Source organism: Drosophila montana, unplaced genomic scaffold (assembly GCF_035044405.1).
Source record: "Drosophila montana isolate Dmon_TW-CO22-7 unplaced genomic scaffold, ASM3504440v1 contig_2397_1, whole genome shotgun sequence".
NCBI lineage: Eukaryota > Metazoa > Arthropoda > Insecta > Diptera > Drosophilidae > Drosophila > Drosophila montana.
Window position 1 is genome coordinate 671,952 of NW_026997278.1, and position 23,357 is coordinate 695,308.

At 34.8% G+C, this 23,357-nt stretch overlaps 2 protein-coding genes and 1 long non-coding RNA gene across 9 annotated transcripts; 1 reads left to right on the plus strand and 2 right to left on the minus strand.

Annotated features, from left to right (window-relative positions):
- Positions 1-177: 177 nt before the first annotated feature.
- Positions 178-6,025, minus strand: CaMKI (Calcium/calmodulin-dependent protein kinase I). 3 transcript variants are annotated; one of them, XM_064681468.1, is made up of 10 exons: positions 5,866-6,025; positions 3,434-3,640; positions 3,236-3,370; positions 2,419-2,463; positions 2,058-2,132; positions 1,849-1,987; positions 1,522-1,786; positions 1,091-1,217; positions 933-1,020; positions 178-876 (listed from the first exon to the last, which is right to left on the minus strand). In XM_064681468.1, the coding sequence occupies exons 2-10, from the start codon at positions 3,547-3,549 to the stop codon at positions 583-585; spliced, it is 1,284 nt and encodes a 427-aa protein (XP_064537538.1). In that variant the 5' UTR covers positions 3,550-3,640; positions 5,866-6,025; the 3' UTR covers positions 178-582. The 3 variants fall into 3 exon arrangements, with proteins under 3 accessions (XP_064537538.1, XP_064537537.1, XP_064537539.1); XM_064681467.1 differs by having other exon boundaries at positions 5,831-6,017; XM_064681469.1 differs by lacking the exon at positions 2,419-2,463 and having other exon boundaries at positions 5,831-6,023.
- A 1,233-nt stretch (positions 6,026-7,258) lies between these two features.
- Eph (Eph receptor tyrosine kinase) lies at positions 7,259-16,833 on the plus strand. 4 transcript variants are annotated; one of them, XM_064681463.1, is made up of 14 exons: positions 7,259-7,695; positions 8,780-9,187; positions 9,264-9,343; positions 11,013-11,193; positions 11,248-11,733; positions 11,802-12,692; positions 12,769-12,945; positions 14,404-14,451; positions 14,706-14,834; positions 14,905-15,000; positions 15,185-15,555; positions 15,974-16,120; positions 16,189-16,518; positions 16,581-16,833. In XM_064681463.1, exons 2-14 carry the CDS (start codon positions 8,953-8,955, stop codon positions 16,683-16,685), a joined length of 3,276 nt encoding a protein of 1,091 aa, XP_064537533.1. In that variant the 5' UTR covers positions 7,259-7,695; positions 8,780-8,952; the 3' UTR covers positions 16,686-16,833. The 4 variants fall into 4 exon arrangements, with proteins under 4 accessions (XP_064537533.1, XP_064537535.1, XP_064537536.1 ...); XM_064681465.1 differs by having other exon boundaries at positions 7,259-7,681; XM_064681464.1 differs by having other exon boundaries at positions 7,260-7,422.
- Positions 16,834-17,806: 973 nt separating this feature from the next.
- LOC135427832 (uncharacterized) lies at positions 17,807-23,267 on the minus strand. Of its 2 annotated transcripts, none has more exons than XR_010436149.1 (3): positions 22,998-23,267; positions 22,842-22,940; positions 17,807-18,681 (listed from the first exon to the last, which is right to left on the minus strand). It is a non-coding gene; the product is annotated as an uncharacterized LOC135427832 (long non-coding RNA). The 2 variants fall into 2 exon arrangements; XR_010436148.1 differs by having other exon boundaries at positions 17,807-18,685.
- Positions 23,268-23,357: the final 90 nt, after the last annotated feature.

A 23,357-nucleotide genomic window follows, 5' to 3' on the forward strand; every position in this document is an offset into this window, starting at 1 on the left:
GCCTCAAATTAATTTGTACAGAAAAAAGTTCTTTAAAAATGAGCCCGAGGACAGTTCCATACAACAAGTACAAGTTATCGCAGCGGTCTTACTTCTTCCCGGTTATTTTCGAAAACAACAAGCAGAAATCGTGTGTTAGAGGACAAAAAGAGTACAAAAAGCTGCGCAAAATAGTAGTAGTTTAAGCAAAATATTTAATTTTAATGAATATCTTGAAAAAATTTTAGATTCATATAACTACAGAAAACCAATTTACAAGAGTAGTCCGGAAACATTTGTTAAATAACAATATTGAGTTATACTAACAATAAGTTGTGTATAAAAATAATTTGTAAAAACAAAAAAACAAACATATGTGCGTTAGGTTCAAGCTTGATTGGCTTAAAACTATCTAAGTACGATGGACGTGGCGAACATAGAATTTGTACGTCTCGTTTTGCATTAACCAAATAGTATTAAGTGGCAATAACGTCGTCCGAGTGCACATATATATATTCAGCATTAATGGACTAGGTGTTTTTTTATAATGCCAGTACAGTATGCCGTTCATATATTTCTGTGCTAGTTTTGGTGTGCGTAAACTTAGTTCGCTTGGCCGCTGAAACTACAATTTGGCGAGATTCTTTGGTGATTCTTGATGTCGTTATGTGGGCTCAAGGGTTGTGCTGATTCATTCAAAGATGTTGTGCTTGAGGCTGAAATTGCCGCCGTGGCTGGTTGATTGGACGCGCTAGCTTCTGCCTCAGATTTAACACAGATTTTGCCATTGTTACCATTGTCAGTAGATATATTTAGAGTGGAAGCTGAAGCACTGCTGTTGCTACTAAGCGCCATTCGCTGCATTTGTCGGATAACTGTCGCAGCGTAATATGCTTGCTAAAATAGTGATAAGCATTAACAAAGCAAATATATCAAAAAATAATTGAACCCACCTTCCATCGACTCTTGGCAAAGTTTTTCTTCAGCTGCTCCGATACAGTGCCATGAATGTTCTTGCTGCTGGCCTCATTTCCAGATATCCTATACGAATAATTTAATTTATTTAATGTAACCAATTATCAATTAGTTTAATCCATTCTATTTTACTCACCAAGGATGTGACAATGCTTGTTTGCATGTATAGCGTTTTTCTACAGTGACACACATTAAATTTTTGATAAAATGCTTGGCCGACTCGCTTATTTCGTCCCAATATGGCGAATCGAATTCAAATTCACCTACACATGTTAAAAATATGACAAAAACAAAACAAAACAGAAAGTTTAAAGGCTGAATTATGAATACAATGGCGCTACGTGAGTTATTTTATCCGCATTTGGGGGAAAGAGGTTGGATGTTTCCAAGAAATGAAATATTTTATATCTGTATACCTTTAATAGAGATTATGTCAAATGCATGGACATTAAATGATGAACATATTCTTCGTATGTTACACGAAATTGAAGTTTCTAGCTTTTGTAGTAGTTTCCGAGATCGACGGGCGGACAAACCAAAGTTGATCGATCAAAACACAATACAAACCTTTAAGAATTTGTGCAAATAAATTGGCGTCGTTTTCATCGTAAAATGGAGGATATCCACAAAGTAGAATATAGGATATAACGCCTATGCTCCAAACATCAACGGCCTTGCCATACGGCTTCTGGGCCAGCACCTCCGGCGCAACATATCCTGGAGTTCCGCATGCAGTTGCCATGATACCAGAATCTTCCATTTTCGATAAGCCAAAATCGCTTATCATGATTTTACTGTCATCATCTGGACTATAGTATAGTAAGTTTTCGGGCTGCATTCAATGAATACATAATTCGAATTTATTTGTATCAAGAATTAAGACATGTTATTTACCTTGAGATCCCTATGTACTACTCCCTGCTCATGCATATAGTCTACAGCCTCTAAGATTTGTCTAATTAAGTGAGATGCATCCTTCTCTGTGTAGGATCCCTTCTCAACAATGCGATCGAACAATTCTCCACCTGTCACTCTATATATATGGATTAATAATTCTGTTAATAATACGAAAGCCTACAAGCTACAAGTGCAACAAATCATACAATTCCATGACCAGATAAACCTTAGCCTTGTCTTCGTATGTTTCAAGTAGTTGCACTATATTCGGATGAGTAAGCCTGTAAATAGAATATGGCGAAAATTAATTCATAAAAAAACGAAATATATATATATAGGCATAAGACACATCTTAAGATTTTACAAGGGGGTTACATTGTAATTCTAATTTCTCATAAGCTTGATTGGACCCTACTTTTGTTATGTATGTGAATGTAAATAATGAATTTCGCACCGAATGGAGTTGGCCGAAATATAGATTATTTTCGCCGACTAGTTGAAGATATAGTACTTAAATCTCATTTGATTCCAAGACGGGAAAGTTTTTGTTGGGGGGTCACAACTCACCGCGTTCCATTCGGACTGTTGCCATCGAAATGATTTGCACTAAACCTACATAGAAAGAAAGTAGATTAAACGAAGAAAATTTTTAAAAAAAATCAAATAAAGAAAACAACACAACAAACACAAAATTGATATGCAAACAATAAGATTGTGCGCCTTAAAGTGCTCCATATTTTTTAGTGCTATGCCCTTCATAAGTTACGCGTTATCATAACTCATAATACTTTTGATCCAATTTGATTTGAGGGCTCCGCTACTGAGCATGCAAACATAAGCAGAAATATAATATTTATTATATAATGAACCAAAAAATTAAAAACAATAACAATAGATCTAAATTATGTGACTAAGCTAGCTGGACCTAAAGCTCAATATATTCAATTGTTTGGCAATGATCCTTAAGAGACCTTAACATTTTATAGTAGTATAGAACGGAAATTATTCATTAATTTTCTCAAGTTAACTATTTACAAAGATAAGTTAGTTTCATTGAATTAAGAACCAGAATTGCAATCAGCGTCTTTCGCTTGTAAGAAGCTGAATCCCAATATAGACTGACTTTCCTTTCATACGACCTTTGACCTGTATTGTTCATTCCGAAAATTGTAAAACAAGATCTTTTTGAAAATAAGTTTGAAGCCGTTCGATCCGGATGGTAAACGAAAAAGTTATATGGAGTGGAGGAACGTGCACCTTCATTACATAATTTACTTACAAAATAATCCCATTAATCCCGGAATGAATTATGCGGACAAATCAGCCAGACAAACGAGTTGTATTCGCTTAAAACTAATATATTTTGGAATATAATTAAACTCACCTTCTCAGTACGCGTATTTCATTCTCCAACGATTCCTCTTTGCCCTTCAGAGCTTTTTTATCAATAATTTTAACCGCAAAATGATCACCCGGCGTATCTTTGCTTTCGGCTAAGCGCACCTCAGAGAATGCACCCCTATATTAAATAGAGATAATAATTAATCGATATAATAAAAATTAAAATCTTATAAACACTTACGTTCCGAGGAGGCCATGGAGATTGTACTTTTCCTCAATTGACATCTGTTTGTTTAGCTCCTTCGTATCCTTGGATTTGGGCTTTTTGCCTGAATCTTTTTTGCCAAACAGTGGCATAACTTTCAATTTGTTTAAATCAAATTATCATCGAAATTTTTTTTAACAATTAGTACATTTAGCTCGCCGAGTTGGAAGCAGACGTCTCCCGCTAAGTGTGAAACAATCAGAAATCATACAATTAACACCGAAAACTACGTAAAATGATTTTGTTTTAAAAAATTTGCGTATATTTAGATAATCTTCATTAAGTTTCTTAGAGGGATTTCTTTCCCAATGCATCTTAACTTAGAGCAAGGCTTATCGAAGCTCACGAACGGCACTTTTAGAGTTTGCCCACATTTTTCTGTATTAACTAACTTCCTTTCTATGTGTTCATGCCCAAATCATAAATCGAAAATCAATTAGTTAGTTTTAAAAGTTGGAGTCACAAGTCTCATATTCAAAATAAATCTGTTGCAAGAGGTTTAACAACACTTTAACGGGAATATTACACACTCGGTTGGATTCGTTTTCAATTTGCTTATTTGAATTTGTATACCCTTGCAGAGGGTATCACAATTTTGTCGGTCGAAAAGTAGGTTCTTGTATGAGCAACTTTTTTGTTTATTAAGATATCTTGACCAAACTCGGCATTTATTCGTTTAAGTACTATACCCATATATATACAAAATCCTATAAACATCGGACCACTATATCATATAGCTGCCATAGGAACAATCGGTCGGAAATGAGGTTTTTTCCATGAAAAACGTTATGCTATATCTATACTCGGCATTAGCTATTTTCCCGGTGCTTCTTAGATACGGGCAAAGCATAATGAGCATTTTGAAAAGGTTGGGTCTGCAAGGGTATTAAATCTTCGGTGTGCCGAAGATAGCACTTCTTTCTCGTTAATTGTGTGGGTGGTTTTGTGCGTGTACCCGCCTATATATATATATTTTTTTAGTACCCTTATGTGTTAATGCAATTTAGAATGCGGTGAACTGGATCTGCACCTCGACTAGTTAAACTACGAAAGATCTGGAGGTTTGGAAAATGAAACAAATTTGCAGACGTATGCCAGATGTTTGTATACACCCGTTCGACAAAATATCATGAATATTGAAAGAATTTATATACAATTTATATAGCCGCATAAGCGAGGGAGAACAATTATCTAGGGGATGCCGAAGAATTCATTTTTAAGCAATATGTGTCTTTGACACGCCGATAACCAAATACCCTAGTAAAATACGTGACGATTTAAATACATGATGTCGAGAAGATATGATATAATGCCCGATGTAAATATGATTTCTCTTATATGTAGGAAGCTTAGTGAAACGAATTAATGCCGAATTTGGTCAATATTCGATATACATATATGTATATATATATATATATATATATAATACCCTCTAAAAATGTTTGTCCTCAGGCATCTATAGCTCCTTCAGACAAAGGGATTATTAGAGCGTCTTATCAAGAATCAAATATTTTTATTAGTTATTCTCAATCTGTTTTATACGTTCGCTCACGTAAATTGATTGTGTGTATATATGTATGTATATAGTAAGTATATAAATATGCAGTTATTTTTTAAGAGTCAAAGGTGACAAAGGAGCTGATTAGGCTTTAATATTGTTCGCATTGTTCATAGTATGCACATACATACATACATACATACACACACATGCACGGACTTAGTATATACATATGTATATTAACAGTTCCGTTATGAGTGAAATGTGAGCAGACTGGCGTTCAAAAAGCGTCTGTATGTATCGTGCATACTGTTTTTGTATGTGTTAACCGCAAAAAGGAATTTTTTGAATGTTTAATTTCATTTCTTATGAAATTTTCAATATTAATATTTAACAAAAATTGTAATCTTTGCTCCTAAACATAATACACAAATGTTTATGCGTACATATGCGCGCATATACATACAGATATTTTAATGTAGTCTAATTTTTGTTTACGTTTGTATGTTTTAAGTAAACAGCGTGATTGGAGCAACACGCATTATAATAGTTTACAAATCTGTGTGTATTAATGTTAAGAGGTGAAGTCTTGCGTAAAGTACGATCGATTTTTTTTACTAAACTTGAAACTAATATATGAATGTGAATACAGATACATACAAACATACATACATATATGTAAATATATGTATGTATGTACACTCGTCATGCATGTCGTGCTCAGCACTTCTAAGTCCGCAATCTGTTAGGTATATAAATGTATATTATATATTGACATTATATATATGCATATGTATATATACAAAGTATATAAATATGTTTTTTTTATATAAATTTTACATATGATTTATGTTTGAACATGCGTAACGACTTACACAAATCACGGCTTAAACTGTTGTATTAAACTCACAATTTTAATAAACGTTTTACACCTTTTGAGTGAAATTTTACTCCGACTTCGAATTTAGTTTATAAACGAACTAACAATTTGCAAAAATAATGTAATGTGAATTATATTGATTTTTCAAGTCCGCGTAGATGCTTTTCTGCATATTCGACAAAGCGATATTTGGTCACACTATAATTGCAAAGTGAACGAACTTTGGAATCGGTAATTAAATTTTTTCAAATTGAAAGGGCCAGCTTGTACTTATATCTGCATTCAACATAATAAAACTGTTGAAAAGTTTAATAAAATGTTTAATATATTGACTATTATTTTTAAATATTTATTTTTTCAATTATACTATGGTCGCGTCTATGGCCACGTCCAAAAAACAAGAGACGCGCGTTAAAGTTAATGTACAACGAATTGGCGTGCGTCAAATTAGCGACGGTGAGCTAGAGCCGATTTTTGGAACTTGGTTCCGGAGCCGGAATCACTAACTTATAATTACATATATAAACGTTTTTAAACACACACCCAAATAAATTTAAATGCATAATTGTAACAAAATTAAATTATTTAATGTTTTTGGGTTAGGAAATTAGGTGTTTACATTCATTAAATTTTGTATATCAGGGATAAAAGCCTAAAAACCGCAAATCGGAAACTGAACTACTGCTTTGATTTTTAAAAACTACTCGGTTGACGTTGGCCTGTTACATCTCAAGAAATTTGATTTTGTCTAATTAAGTTAATTATTTATGAGTCTCCTCATTAAATCCGAATTGCATGGTTCCCGCCCATTACTCTATTAAATTGTTCAACACTGAATGTATGTGGTTTAGTTCCCGAAGGTACTAATATTTCGATAGACCTTTTGAAGAACTACTTGAGGTTGGTTAACAATTAAATAATTTTTTTAAAAACTGTCCGATTGTCAGATGGAACTGTTTAAAATTATTGCCTAAATCTTCTTAAGACATGTATCTACAAAATGGTATAGCGTGCATTGAGAGCCATTATTCCTGAGATAAAATATTAGGTCTCAAGATCAAGCTTCGATAGCTTTCGATTTTTGGTCGGACTGACCATGAGTGATAGGACCGTGACTGCGTAGTACCACTAACCAAAGAACATATGTACATATATATATATATATATATATATATTTGCAAGATGTTGATCTTATTTAAATTGATGGTTCAAAGCATTATTATCACGATTAAGGAAGAATGGTCGATTAAGTACTGATCGATAGAATGGTGTTCATAGCAACGAGCTATTGTTTGCATGCGGAATTTTGTAATGTTGGAAAACACAAGAAAGCTGTCCACTCAACAACGTTAAAAAGTGTCCAGTGTGGCAACACTGTCGCTTTTTTTTAGAGATTTATATGTACATATACATATATGCATCAGCAAAGGCAAAAACAAATATAACAGAATAACTGCAAAAAAAAAAGCCGTTTTATGTGATAAATCTAAAATATGTGGTACTTTTATTCAAGTAAACTTCATATATAAATAAACCTGCCATCGGGCTGAAATAGTGAATGAGTCCATATACACATACACACCATACGTATGTATTTATTTACATATACATTTAGAAAAATGTGTGTGTGTCGCGTGTGAATTTTTAGTTTACAAAATTTCAAAATAAAACTCAAGAACTATTTTGTTCATGATAATTTTAACACATATTGGAAATAGAAGTCAATTTTGAACCTCCGAAAATTGCAAGTACAACTAGCGACAAAGTGGGAATAAGTCGTATATAATTTTACATGCGCTCATACATACACACAAATGTTCATGTGTGTATATTCGTTTTCATATATGTAAGACTTCAATGGTATGTAGCCAATATTAAAAGAAAACTAATTTTATGAAAGGATATCTTCGCTCACAATGAATATACCCATTAAGGTTTAATACATCTTCCCAGCAAAGAAAGCGGATAAAAGTGTTTGGGTCTACTCAGAAAATTTTGGACGAACTAATTGTAAACAATCCCGGACATAATGAATGTTTTATATTAATCATATATCATTATACCCTTGCAGAAGGTATTATAATTTTTTCTCGAAATATGCAACGCATAGGAGGAGACATCTCCGACCGCATAAAGTGTATATATTCTTGATCAAGAACCGTGGCGATATAGCCATGTTCGTCTGTCTGTTTCTAAGCGAACTAGTCTCTCAGTTTTAAAGCTATCGTCATTAAACTTTGCATAAGTCGCTCTTTTTGTTGCACGCAGCACATATGTCGTATATATGTCATATAGCTGCCATAGGATCGATCGAAAAGTAGGTTATTGTATGGAAAACTTTTTTGTTTATCAAGATATCTTCATCAAACTCGGCATTTATTAGTTTAAGTATAAGCCTCATATATATAGAAAATCCTATCAACATCGAACCACTATATCATATAGCTGTCATAGGAACAATCTTATATACATCGGACCACTATATCATATAGCTGCCATAGGAACGAACGGTCGAAAAGTTGGTTCTTGTATGGAAAACTTTTTTGTTTATCAAGATATCTTGATCAAACTCGGCATTTATTAATTTAACTATAATCCTCATATATATAGAAAATCATATCAACATCGGACAACTATATCATATAGCTGCTATAGGAATGATCGGTCGAAAATTAAGTTGTATGAAAAACTTATTGTTTCTCAATATATCTTAACCATACTCGGCATTAGGTATTTTCCCTGTGCTTCTTAGATACGATCAAAGCATTATGAGCATAATAAAAAGGTTGGATCATTTCCCATAGAGGCTCAGCCGAAGAGTGACTTCTGCTCGCGATTCGTTTTAGTCTTTATATCGAACAACACAGTCAATACAACCCAATATATAGCTGAATCAATTAAATTTCTAAATATATTCATATTCATATTATTTTGTAATCAACAGCACGCACTTGCATAATATGCAAATATTATTGAAAGACGATCGAGATGCATTCATTGAAATCGTTGCGTCGAAAGCAGACTAACAAAATTTCATAACTTGGATACGTTTGCACATTCCTGACGAGGCGAATCAATTTGAAGGATACAAAACAAAGTGCATTTCATAAATAAGAAATGCAATCAAAGCACCGCAGCTTCCGACTAATCGAAATCAAAAACAATTGTCATGATACTGATTTTTCCAAAAATCAACTCGCTTGCACACAATTTCCAGTGCAGATAAAACAGTCTCAGATGCCGATGCAGTGCAATATTCGTGAGTCTCGACAGCTCAGTAAATTGTCAATTTTTCAGTTGATATGGATAATATGCATTGCAAATCATTTAAATATTGCCAACGCTGATCAAGGTAACTAAATCAATCGAACAATCATTGTCTATTTCAAATCTGTATTGCATTATTTTTCTTGTTTTCTTATTTGCAGTTGTTTTGTTGGACACAACAAGGGAGGCTACTCTGGAATGGACAAGATACCCATACGGTCCGCAGGCCCAAACTCCAGGCGTATGTATATAAATTTTTGTATCCTCTCAAACAAATTGTTTAACGGCTAACAGTGCTGTAGACGTTAAATCAAACATCGCAACAGAAAGACGGGATGCATATCCGATTGCATAAGGTTTATATAAATGCTTATTTGAAGACAGCTTTCTCCAGCTCAAAGTTATAATCAAAGGCAATGTAAATACTAAGCTGAGTAAGGCCCATACATTTAAATATGATGCAAGATATTCAGTGAGGCTTTTCGCTCTTCAAGATATTCAATGTGGCTTTTCGCTCTTCAAGATATTTTGTGTGGCTTTTCGCTCTTCAAGATATTCAATATGGCTTTTCGCTCTTCAAACAATATAAATACTAAGCTGAGTAAGGCCCATACATTTAAATATGATGCAAGATATTCAGTGAGGCTTTTCACTCTTCAAGATATTCAATGTGGCTTTTCGCTCTTCAAGATATTTAGTGTGGGCTTTCGCTCTTTAAGATATTTAGTGTGGCTTTTCGCTCTTCAAGATATTTAGTGTGGCTTTTCGCTCTTCAAACACCACGCCAGTCGAGTGAAAAACTTTGTACTTACGATCAACTTTTGCGTTATTTGATGATTTGCGTGCTTTATATGAAATATATATTACCTCAGATGCAATTGCTATATGTCTTTATGTGTCTTGTTATACACCGCACAGACTTGATCTTTCGAAAAAAAATGTTGTATGATTTTTTACGTCAAACACTTCAATATCTTCCCTACTGAGGTGTTCGATAGAAAATTGGTGTCTTTTAAGCCAGAGCGAAATATTTACAAAATAAATTTAAATAATAGTTCAAAAAGTTTATTCTAAAATATATTGAAAGTATATATGTATTGAAAGATTATTTGTTAAGTGACAGGCAACCATTTTTTTTTTATAAAACAAATATTTATCTTATATAGAACAAAGGTTTAAACCTTATGAAATAACACCAATAATTAATGTATTTAACGTATAATAAGTTGAAAAAAAAACCCCTTTTGATACGGATTTTTGTACCGACTAAAACCTCAGTACACAAAATATTTAAAGAAAATCAGCAGCCCTTTTATTTTAGGCTCTTTAAGTTGTAAGAGTTGTCTTTGATATTATGCTCTTTCGAGAACATCTCGGTTATATTATCAGCACACTTTGCTACCGACTCTAGATTTGCGTCGTCATGATACGGAATAGTATTTACTTTTTTTGGGTCGGGGGTGTTTCTTTTTCTGCATAATATATGTATTTGCACAATTGGATTATCGCCTTGCCATCCGTGTGTCTGTTCGAATGAATATGTCCCAAATTGGTTAAGATCAGGGGTTCATATCGTTTATGATATTTCCGAGAGTGCTTTCCATATCCATGATTCAATTTTTTGGTTCAAACATTCTACAATTTTTAGGAATTTATCAAATATGGTGAAATAAATTAATTGGCTTGGCTCCAAGTTATTTAATCTTTATTGTGAACCAAATCATCTTTCGGGCATTCTTTCATAGAACTATATTCATGGAAAAGATTCATTTTTGAGTTGGTGTAAAGCACAATACGTCAATTATAATTTATGCGATTCGAAAAAGACGTTTCAAATTTGTTATTTAAAATTGAGAAGATGAAAACGAAGAATATATTAATCGTATTTTTATGCTGTTCTTTTGATTTAGTGGGTAGAGGAATCATTTACAGATTTTGTAAAAGGCATTAACTGGCGGAGTTATGTGGTGTGTGACGTTGCCTATCACAATGTTAACAACTGGCTTTGGTCACCATTTATTGACCGTGGCCCTGCCAACCGGCTGTATATAGAAATACAATTTACGATTCGAGACTGTTCGCTGTTTCCAGGTAACGAGAATTTGTAATATTTTCAGTTGTCTCTTAACAATATTTAATTGATAGGAAATGCCTTGTCCTGCAAGGAAACGTTCAGTTTGTTATTCTACGAATTTGATGCTGCAACGCGAGAGCCACCGCCATGGCAAACGGACAGTTACAAGCTAATCGCTAGAATTGCGGCTGGTGAGGGACGCTTCAATCAAAATTCCGATGTGGATATAAATACCGAAGTAAAGAGTATCGCGGTTAGCAAAAAGGGTGTCTACTTTGCGTTCCGCGATCAAGGCGCTTGCATAAGTGTGCTCGCGGTTAAAGTTTACTATATAACGTGTCCTGCTGTTACCGAGAACTTTGCCCATTTTAACGAGACGCCCACCGGCCGGGAGATAACTATTATTGAGAAACAAAATGGCACATGTGTTGAGAACGCCGAGTCCTATGAGCCACCAACCTACCTATGCAAAGGGGATGGAAAATGGACTATTCTTACTGGCGGTTGCCGTTGCAAGGCCGGCTATGAGCCAAACGATGTTAATAACACTTGTACAGGTCAGTATTCTCTTTATCCTCTGCATGGAATGCAAATAAACTAAGGCATGTATCATCATATATTTCAGAGTGTTCGGCTGGCACATTCAGATCGGCAGAAGTACGTAAATGCGTTGCATGCCCGCCCAATTCAAATAGTTCGAAAACCGGATCACCAATGTGCAAGTGCATGCCGGGGTACTATAGGCATCCGGCAGACGGAAGACATATGCCATGTTATAGGCCGCCTGGAGCACCCATGAATCTCACACTTTTATTTGTTGACCAAACAAGCGCAATAATATCATGGACAGCGCCCGCAAAAGAAGATTTGCTGCTAACAAATGGTGTAGAAAACTATCGCACTGATGTCGTTTATAAAATTCGTTGCAGTATGTGCAACGCAAATGTTATGTTTAATCCATCAACTGACACGTTCAATGAGACGAAAATAACGCTCACTAATCTTGATCCAGTGACCACTTATACAGTACAAATTCATGCAACAAATGGTGTCTCGCATCTAGTAGAGAGCGGGACTTATGCGAACGAAACGTATTTAAATAGCGAAATGCCGTTTAGCAATAATTCTAGTTTCTCAAACAGCAACAGCTATCAACTAGATCTTAGCGAAATCAAAACAAATCATGCCGAAATTGTGTTTACCACAGAGTCAGTTATGCTATCAACTGTGTTCAATTTAAGAGTCGTAGCTATAACTAACAAAGACGCCGACCTAATTTGGGATAAGCCTGGTCAAACTGATACTCCCGTTGAACTGTATGAGGTGCGCTGGTTTCCCAAGTCCGAATTGGAAGCTATCAATAAAACAACATTAAACACAAAGGAAACTAAAGCTCACATCAATAATCTAATGGAAAATACGGAATACGGCTTTCAAGTGCGCTGCAAAACAATCAACGGATTTGGTTCTTACAGCAATATGGTCTATGCCCAGACTCATCAATCTGTCGGTTCAGGTAAATCTTTTTAATTATTTAATTTTTTGCACACATTAATGCCTGACTTTTCAAATGGTTGATGCCCAACCAAAAGTTTATGAGGATTCAATGCAAATACGATTCATTGCTGGAGCCATTGTGACGGGCGTATTCTTCCTTGTGATCTTTATCGTTGCAACTGTATACTTCATGAGATCGAAACATCAAGACGAGCTCGATAAAAAGTCCACTAATCATCTACCATTGCCAATGGATTACGCTAGTAATGAAGGTAATTTTAAACATTCTATCTATACACTTTAATAGGACAACACGGCTCTTAATCTATAAATCATCGCAAAGGTATAGTCCAAAGGAAGAGATTTACCTTATTATGCACTCCACCCATTGAAAATAGAAAAAAAATTGCTCGATAGATACGTTTTTTAATGTAAGACGGAGTTTTGTAATTTTCACCCGCAACCATGGAAAATTGGTGGAAAACGATTATGTATCTAATTTTTTGTTTACCATTAACGGCTTCAAACCTGTTTTTGGAAAGCTCTATATTATAAAGGACTCAATACGGGTATCGCTAATTTTATAGAATCCATTCCGATTATGGAAAATGGATTTCACTGAGTAAAATTCAAGATAGAAGGGTAAATTAGGACTCTCTAGTAACTAATTACTAAAACAACTAAGAGAACGTCTAAACTGATGGCACAATCTTCAGTTTGTTATTTAGTTGGAGTTGAAAACTGGTTCAAATTAACTAAAACTAACTGAGGCAATGACACTTTATCTTAATACAAGTAAAACTAATAAACTCAGCTTTGTTCAAATTCAATTGAGGTGTGGAAAATCCATTCCTCCCAGCGAGGAATTAGGGTCAAAGATGTGCTTGGTAACGTTTCGTACTCCAAATTAAATTGCAAGGATCCTTATAAAATCTGTTGAGACGTGTTTTACACTTTACGCAGAATCCAAGCTTCCTCGGTGGAAAATGTGGATCAAAGATTTGGTCCGATCGACTTTAAACTTATTTTTACAGCCCCATTTAATAACTAATTGTTCTTACATATTATATATCTATAACAATATCGATTTCAACACACGTTAACAAAGCAATTGTTGTGATGCATAGTGTAATAAATCAATTAAAAATGTATATGTCATAACTAAAGTTGGCGCAAAACTGGTAATTCCTTCTAAATGCCATTAATTAATTATCAAACATGATAGTTTTTATTTGATTATTACTTTGTTGAATACAAAAATTAATTGAAATAATGAAAGGGAATGAATCCAATTTGATTATTTCTTGTAAGTTGTTGCAAAAATAAAATGAATACAATAATCACATGCTAATTGTTTATATCCCTATCCATAATATTACCAAACCCCGATCTCATTTTAAGGACTCGTTGTGACATATAGTAAGTTTTTGTTTAACTTTTTATACCTCAACGTATATACAATTTATACAATTTTAGATTATACAAACATATATCAATTTTGTACATACATACATGGGAAAATATGGACATTCCTAAATTAGTTTACTTCATTTATTAGCCAAATGCGTTTAAATCAATTGAAATCATTTATTTACTCTTTGCCAGATGATGTAGAACTCTTTTTAAAGTCAGACGGAGGCTATCAAATTTCGTTTTTGCTTTTGTTATTGTTATTTAAAAATATTTGTTTGTTTAACTTGTGATCAATGTGTTTTTATCTTTACTTTTAGTAAATGCCATGGATACAACTCCAATTGTCAAGACTCTACATTCGAATGGTATATAATTTATTATTATTTTCGTTCTCATTTTATGATTTTATGGTGTGTGGGTTTACGCAAGCAAACAAACGTTATAATTGATATATATTATTAAACTTAAATCGAAACCAAAATCGATTTACATTCAAACATTGTTATTGTTATTTTTAAGGAATGTTTTTATTTATATGTTATATACTACTCACGTTGCTTGTCATACGTATGCAGACTTTTGTGCTTAATTCAAACATTGCCCGTATTTTGCTTTCCAGTGACAACTCCATTATTTGGGAGCAGCCGCAGCTACGTGGATCCTCATACCTATGAGGATCCCAACCAGGCAATAAGGGAATTTGCTCGTGAAATTGATGCTAATTATATTACCATCGAGGCAATAATTGGTAAATAATACGTTTCATTTCATTTCGATACAAATTTTATTTTAAACTTTCTTCTTTTTGTTTTTTAAAGGTGGTGGAGAATTCGGTGATGTGTGTCGCGGTCGACTGAAAATTCCGCCAAACTTTGTCCAGGACATTGACGTAGCTATCAAGACTTTGAAACCAGGTACGATTATAATTTTGCATAACTTTCAAAACAAGGTGAAGGCCATTTGTTCAAATGTATGTCATGTGGCAGAAGGAGCCTTCTCTGACCCCGTAAAGTATATATAACATATATATTCTTTATCAGGGCGACGAGCTGAGTCGATCTATCTAAGAATATTTCTATAACATTTCATCTTTCGCAGGGTCTTCAGAGAAAGCTCGATGTGATTTCCTAACGGAGGCTTCGATAATGGGACAATTCGATCATCCCAACGTTATTTACCTTCAAGGTGTGGTTACGCGCTCCAATCCAGTCATGATTATAACCGAATATATGGAAAACGGCAGCCTGGATACATTTTTGCGCGTCAACGATGGAAAATTTCAAACGCTACAGCTTATTGTGATGCTGCGTGGCATTGCCAGCGGAATGTCATATCTGAGTGATATGAACTATGTTCATCGCGATTTGGCAGCTCGAAATGTGCTCGTAAATGCCCAATTGATTTGCAAAATTGCCGATTTTGGTTTGTCGCGCGAAATCGAAAATGCCAGCGACGCCTACACGACTCGGGTGAGTACATTTTAAATATGTGTGTGTGTGTGTTCTTCAATATTCATTCAAACTAATTTGAAACCTACTTTTTACACCCATCTAGACGGTATTATAGTTTTGTGTTGAAAAGTGAAACAATTTCTTTGAGCCCATAGAGTATATACATATTCTGGAACAATATGAGAACCCGAATCGATATACCCATGTCCGTCTGTTCGTTTTGTCCGTCAGCAAACTAGTCTCGATTTATAGTCACTTTCTTACTTTCTTACTATATAAGCCATGTACTTTCAACATCCCACTACCAGTATCATTATCCTCTGATCCTCATAGAGCCCAACTTCCGGGTTTCTATTGGCTAAGAAGGTGTATTTGAATTCCACGAATGCTATGCTGTAACTAATTTCTGTTTCAATTGCGACTCTGTCTCTTGCAGGGGGGCAAAATTCCAGTTCGCTGGACAGCGCCGGAAGCAATAGCTTTTCGTAAATTCACTTCAGCATCCGACGTTTGGTCTTATGGTGTCGTTTTATGGGAGGTTATGTCATATGGAGAGCGTCCTTATTGGAACTGGTCAAATCAGGTATGTGAACTCGGTATTTGCGGTGTGATAATGAAAAATAATATATATTTAAATATTGCATTGGATAGGATGTTATAAAGAGTATTGAGAAGGGCTATCGGCTGCCGGCCCCGATGGATTGCCCGGAGGCCCTGTATCAGCTAATGTTGGATTGCTGGCAGAAGCAGAGGACGCATCGGCCATCGTTTGCCAGTATTGTCTCGACACTGGATAATTTGGCCAGGCAGCCGCAATCGCTGTTAACGACCCGAAATTCACCAGAAAATGATAGTACACATATTTTGGACACACAACGAGGTCATAACATTTTTATTAGTACTGATCTTTGGCTAGAAAATATTAAAATGTCAAGATACAGTCAACACTTTAGAGAGGCTAATTTAGTGAGTGCTCAACAGGTATGTTTTACCCAAAACCATTGCTAAAATGTAACTTGTAAATTAACTTTGTCTAATTATAGATCTCAAGATTAACAGCGCAACTGCTATCGGATATGGGTATAACTTTAGTTGGACATCAAAAGAAGATTTTACACCAAGCGCGGCAGCTGGATACAATAATATAAGCAGTATATATTTTTTAAGATATATCTATAAGATAATGTATAAATTACGTTTGTGCTATATGTTGCGAAATCCGCGAAATCAAGTCGAAATCAAAGTCGAATCGACTTGTTTGAAAACGAAATAAAGTAGCTTATGTATTACGATAAATTCAAATATAGAATAATGTTTATGCACGCATTTATCAAACTGTTTGACAAAACGAAATTAGGAAAAAACAAGAGCATAGCATGAACGCAGCAATAATAATTCAGACATACAGACAAACCTTAAAGTTATTTTACCATACAAAGTGAACGAGAGACACAAGAAAATACAATTTACGTAATATAAGGTACATTTTGTAGTTTATTAACTGTAAGTAAAATATATATATATATATATATATATATATATATATATATACACAAGAATAGACATGCAGGCCTCTGCTAAAGCAATTTTATACTTATTTATATTTTATATAAGTGAGAGAATATCAGGTTAGCTTCACTTTTCACTTGTAATTAGTATACTCAAGAATTTGTCTTTTACTTGCGCTTTTGCATTTACATTTACTTTATTAAGCAGATGGAAATATTATTATTATTTTGTATATGTATATGTGTATATGTATATGCAACGTTTGGACAAAATTAATGTTATAATTTACTAAATCAAATGTCACTACAAAATGTGTTAAATGTATATACACATACAAATAGAAATATACAGACAGACAGACAGACAGACAGACGCATATGCCTTTTAAAACTTGAGGCTGAAATCAATTTAATTTCGTTTAAACATCAACAATTGTATACATTCGCATTCGCGCATATACACACATGTACATACATTATGTCTATCGGTCACAATTTATCAAATAATTTTGCACATATATATATAGTATATTTTATAACCGACAAATGTTTTATTCAACATCACATACGCGAGTACATAATTAATTTTAAATAATATCTCTTGGTCCCAGAGTGGAAAACTGCCCTCTATATATAACATTATATACCTAGGTACTTATATTAAATAGCGAAAGCATTGCATTTATCGTAGGTTGATTATATCTTGAGATTTTGGACTTTAACAAGTATTATTTATATACATTGCATACCCATGTAATTTATTTGTAGCACCATTCATTTTATATTGTTCACAAAACTTGAACCGAAAATTCAATAAAACAGAACACTAAAGATCAATTTCAAGAAATTTGAAATAAAGTAACTGGGATGACACACAGAAATCTCTTCCAAGGGGTAAAAACTCCACACTTTTTAGAATATACGCTATACTAAATTATCGGTAGCTTAATTTGCCCGCCCGTAACATCCACGTCCCCGTGAAGACAGGACAAGGCACTAGACAAGGCACTCATCTGGTCCAGCGAGGAGCTACTCGTCTAAGCCCCTCCGCTACTCCCAGCGTGGAACGGCTGGGTGGCATATAATCCACCACATCAGCGTATTACTGAGGTCTCTGTGGCGGACTCACTGCGTCATCTAATGCATTTTCAGCAGTAGGTATCCATTTCTATGATACACACTAGCAGCAAATTAATATGCATTTCTTTCAGATCGTAATCAACTTTTTGAATCGACGTCAACATTGCTAGCCTCTTCTTAAATGATCTTCAGAATGCTCAGCAAGACCACAGCCTGGGATATGGGCACGCCTTCGGTCCACGGGCGACGCAATTGTACACGATCGTCCGTCCCTTCAATAAAGCGCAGTCCCAGGCATGTATCAGATTTGGCAGATATGAATTGTTCCAATCCGCTGCCCAGCCAAGTTTGCCCAGCAACCGATGAGGCAGCTCACAGGAATTGTAGGGATTGTATGTAGCCAGTGGTAGTTAATCCAATGGACCACACTCCTTGCAGAGTTTTGAAACTTTGATGCTCAGAGATTTTGAAAGATATGCCAAACGTGCTTCCTGATGATGAGATGGGACTGCAACTTGAAGAAAAGGCCCTTCTGTCAGACATAATCAAATGCCGTCTGTCTGTCCGTGTATCCGTATGTATGAATGCAAGGATATCAGAACGTATAAGACCCAGAATCATAAACAAGTATATTATACGCAGGGATATAGGTATTAAATATATGTGTGTGTGTGTGTGTGTGTGTGTGTGTTAGTGTATGAATGCATGTATGTTTCAATAATGTCTATATGTATGCCTGCATGTTTGTTTTCTAATACCAAACGCAGACCAAGCTTATTTATCGCTGTGCTGCCAATTTAAATATAACGAGTTTCTACCAAGTGGTCTCCTCCTCGATTCTCAAGAATTCAAGTAGGTCGCTGAAATGTAACAAGGCAGGAAACGTTGGTTTCAACGGCCTGTGGAGGAGGCGGTGGAGCAGGAGGAGGTGGAGGGGTAGGTAGATATGTATGTATATATGGACGTTTTGTACGTACATATGTGTATATGTATATACCTATGTATGTGTGTATGTACATATATGTTTGAACAAATGTATGTATGTGTGCATGTTTGTATATTTACAAACAAACATGCATACATATATGTACAAACATGCACACATAAATATGCAGACAGGCACGCAAACATATATGTATGCATGCATTTATTTATGTATACAAAAATTCATCTATATTGAGTATGTATGTATGTTTGTGTGCATGTATGTAGGTATCCGGAAATTTATTCATACATCTACGCATGCATGTATATTTGCATATACACAAAACAATAATGCATACATATACATATATACAAGCAGGCATATATATATATATATATATATATATAATAAATATAACTATATATATTTCTTCTGATATTCAAGTTTATATGAAACATATTTCTTGTATTAAAGAAGTTTCTTCACACGTGCGTGATAATGACCTATTAATTGTGTTGGGTGATTTTAATTTGCCGAACATCTCTTGGTCACTTTTCACTGCCGAAAATTATTTAGTGCCCTCAGCACAGCATGACTTTATAGATTGCATGCTTGACCTTTCGTTGTTTCAAATCAATTCAATTTCTAATCATTTGAATAGAACACTTGATCTTGTATTTGTTAACGACTACCTTATTTCTAATGTATCTAGGTCCCCTCCTTTATCTCTTCCTGAGGATGTATATCATCCTACTTTAGAGGTTGCAATATTCAATTGTAATCCTCTCATTTCGTGCTCATCAGCCAATAAGCCCCGCCGTTGCTTTCGCAAAGGAAACTATTCCTTGCTGAATCAGCTTATTTATGCAACCGATTGGTCTTTCTTATATGACTCGGTTGACATGAATACTGCTATTAACTTTTTTTATAACACCCTAAACTCCCTCTTAGATATGTGTATTCCCAAGTCAATACCTTCGACTACCTCTTCAAAGCCACCTTGGTTTACTCCCAGATTAACGAATCTAAAAAATATAAAATCAAAATATTTTAAAAAGTTTAAAATGTCTGGTTCGTGTACTGACTTGGCTAAATATTCCATAGCCAAGTCGAACTTCTTTCTTCTGAATTCTCAATGCTATGAGAATTATCTAACTCGTTGCAAAAGGCAATTTTCCCTAAATCCAAGACAGTTTTACAATTTTGTAAACTCGAAGCGAAAATCTTCAAGTTTGCCATCTTCTTTTTCTCTCGGGATGGATAAAGCTAGCAATGACTCTGATTCTGCTAACCTCTTTGCTAATTTTTTTCAATCAACTTACTCTTCAGTCTGTTCTAATAATAATTCTTACCCTTATACTATTACTTCCTCTAGTTCTATACTTCCCCCTATTATTTCCCATTCCTCTCTCCTTTAAGCTTTAAATTCTTTAAAATCTTCTTTCTCTCCTGGGCCTGACAATATCCCTAGTTGTCTACTCAAGGAGTGTAGTTCTTCCCTTGTTTATCCATTGCTAAAGCTTTTTAATCTATCCCTCGATTCTTCTGTCTTTCCATCTCTTTGGAAAGAATCTTATATCATTCCTCTCCACAAGAAAGGTGGAAAGTCTGATATACTAAATTACAGGGGCATTGCAAAACTGTCCGCTATTCCTAAATTATTTGAAAAAATAATCACTTCGAATTTGCAGCATTTCTGCAAATCAGTTGTTTCCCCTGTTCAACATGGATTCGTAAAGAATCGGTCTACTACGACCAATCTGCTTGAGTTTACTTCCTTGGTAAATGATGCTTTCCTTTCGAAAATGCAAACTGATGTCATTTACACTGACTTCAGTAAGGCGTTTGACTCCGTGCACCATGACATTTTACTTTTTAAACTTGACCGAATAGGTTTCCCTCCGTCTCTATTGCTTTGGATTAGTTCTTATTTAAAAGGTAGGACCCAAAGAGTAATGCTGAGGCTGACTACCTCTAAACAGGTTCACGTTACTTCTGGTGTTCCTCAAGGTAGTCATCTTGGACCTTTACTCTTTACTCTTTTTATAAATGATCTTCCCTCTGTTATATCCCATGCCCGTGTACTCATGTATGCGGACGACGTGAAACTTATTCTATCATACACCAATCCCCTACATCATTCTCGTCTTCAAGACGATTTGAACGCTATGCAACTTTGGTGCTCGGCCAATCAATTGCATCTGAATTGTTCAAAGTGTATGTTTATGACATTTAATCGTACTACACCTTATCTGGTCAGTTATACAATCGACAATACTCCATTGCAACGTATACTAACAGTTAAGAATTTAGGCGTTCTTTTTGATTCTAAACTCTGTTTCAATCTTCACATAGATATCATCGTTAATGAGGCAAAAGGTGTACTTGGATTCATTAAACGATGGTCTAAAGAGTTTAACGATCCTTTTATAACGAAACTTCTGTACATCTCTCTTGTTCGCCCTATCCTTGAATACTGCTCTTGCATCTGGTCTCCGCAGTATAACAATAGCCAGGATCGTATTGAATCTGTTCAGAAGCAATTTCTGCTTTTTGCCTTACGAGGTTTAAATTGGGACCCTAATCTTCGGTTGCCATCCTATTCCAGCAGGCTGCTTCTTCTTAACCTTCCGTCGTTAACCAACCGTAGGACAATTCTCGGTGTTGTCTTTCTACATAAGTTGGTTGTTGGCGATATAGATTCTCCTTTTCTGCTAGGGCGTCTTCAATTCTCTGTTCCGGCTAGACCAACCAGAAATTACCGCCCCTTATTCCTATCTACGTGCACAACAGACTACGCTATGCACAATCCTTTTCGCGTGCTATGTAAAAATTACAATAGTTTGCATCACGTTTTCTCTACCGAACTTTCTCTACCCCTAATAAAATCGTTGCTTTCAGGATACCTTCGGGAAGTCACTGACCATTCCCAGCTATGAGCAGGGGCATAGCTTGCCGGACAGGCTGTAAATTTTCCCCCACCGGGTCGGTGATTTCCCATTACTTTCCCAATACTATCTCTTTATCCTATCTACTTAACACTCTGTATATCTAGCATACAGTTCTTTACTTTATTAACAATCTTTTTACTTTCTTTTCTCCTATTTATGATATATTCTTAAATAATATAGCAAATTAAGATTATTTTTAATTTTACTTAAGAACACTTTTTCCTACTTACACCCTTCTTCTTAGATGTAGGCTCTAATAGCGTCACTGACAAAATTAGCTGTGAAAAGGGGCACAGCTGGCCGGACTGGCAAATAAAACACCTCCATCGGTCGGTGATGCTATTTGAAATTTGTGTTCTCTATCTAGGCTTTTAGCATCTAAATTTCATAATTGTAAATAAAATGTATTGAATAATTAGGAAGACACTCGTTTTGTCGACCACTAATAAATAAATAAATAAATATATGTATACATTTATGAAGACTTAAAACTTCGCCAAAAATGTATATATCGCATTTCGCTTGTATTCTGCGAAAAGTGCGCGTTGTCAGTCAGTCAGTCAGTCAGTCAGAACAAACAGTTTTTTAGAAATTGATGAATTTATCTCGTTAGTTAGGCCATGGAACAATTTAAATATAATTAAAAATTATAATTTGAGAAAGGGATTTGGCAATCCAATATATTTTAATTAGCTGTACTTCACAAAATTGTTTTCAAATGAGTCGCATTTAAAATAGGATATAACAACGGCAATTGATGATAATTGACCAATTGGTGAATAATCTTGTAATAATAATAATAATAATAATAATAATAATGAATAATCTTGATTTCATTACATTTAATATCATCAATTCCGAAACCGGCGGCTGCAATCCCTTGTTCTTTTTGGCGAGGCCTTGCTACATTGCTGCAGCTCCAAGTACTCCACGCAATCTCTGGTAAGGAAGCAGACAATATCAGTAAACAGCTAAGCCAAAAGTAATACCACTTACGTTTCTTTTTGGCCAGCTCACATATTTAACCGCGGAAAACGCTAGGAGCCCTTGAAAAGGTCCCTGACACTTCTAAAAACCGAACGACGCTCCATTGCTATCATCTTTCTTCCAACTTGGCAGCAGAAGTTTTATTCGAGTCCAACTTTCCAATTCTTGGTATATAGGGCAAAAATAAATTGAAGCCTTTTTAAATATCTCTGAAGGAACACTTGATATTTCTAATGGAATTTTCATACGATTATTATTATTATATAAATTATAGTCTTATATAAAATGACAATAATTAAAACGTGGCAACACTTTGTTGAAGTTATAGTTATTTCAAAAATACTACAATTAGTATTTTTGTTTTACGTT

Bases quoted from the DNA above. Each gene is read 5' to 3' on its own strand.
- Eph (XM_064681463.1), top strand. From the start codon at position 8,953: ATGCAATCAAAGCACCGCAGCTTCCGACTAATCGAAATCAAAAACAAT. The intron at 11,734-11,801 runs GTCAGTATTCTC...CATATATTTCAG, and splicing joins TGTTAATAACACTTGTACAG to AGTGTTCGGCTGGCACATTC. The intron at 16,519-16,580 runs GTATGTTTTACC...GTCTAATTATAG, and splicing joins ATTTAGTGAGTGCTCAACAG to ATCTCAAGATTAACAGCGCA.
- CaMKI (XM_064681468.1), bottom strand. From the start codon at position 3,549: ATGCCACTGTTTGGCAAAAAAGATTCAGGCAAAAAGCCCAAATCCAAG. The intron at 2,133-2,418 runs GTGAGTTGTGAC...TTCTATTTACAG, and splicing joins AACAGTCCGAATGGAACGCG to GCTTACTCATCCGAATATAG. The intron at 877-932 runs GTGGGTTCAATT...TCACTATTTTAG, and splicing joins TTGCCAAGAGTCGATGGAAG to CAAGCATATTACGCTGCGAC.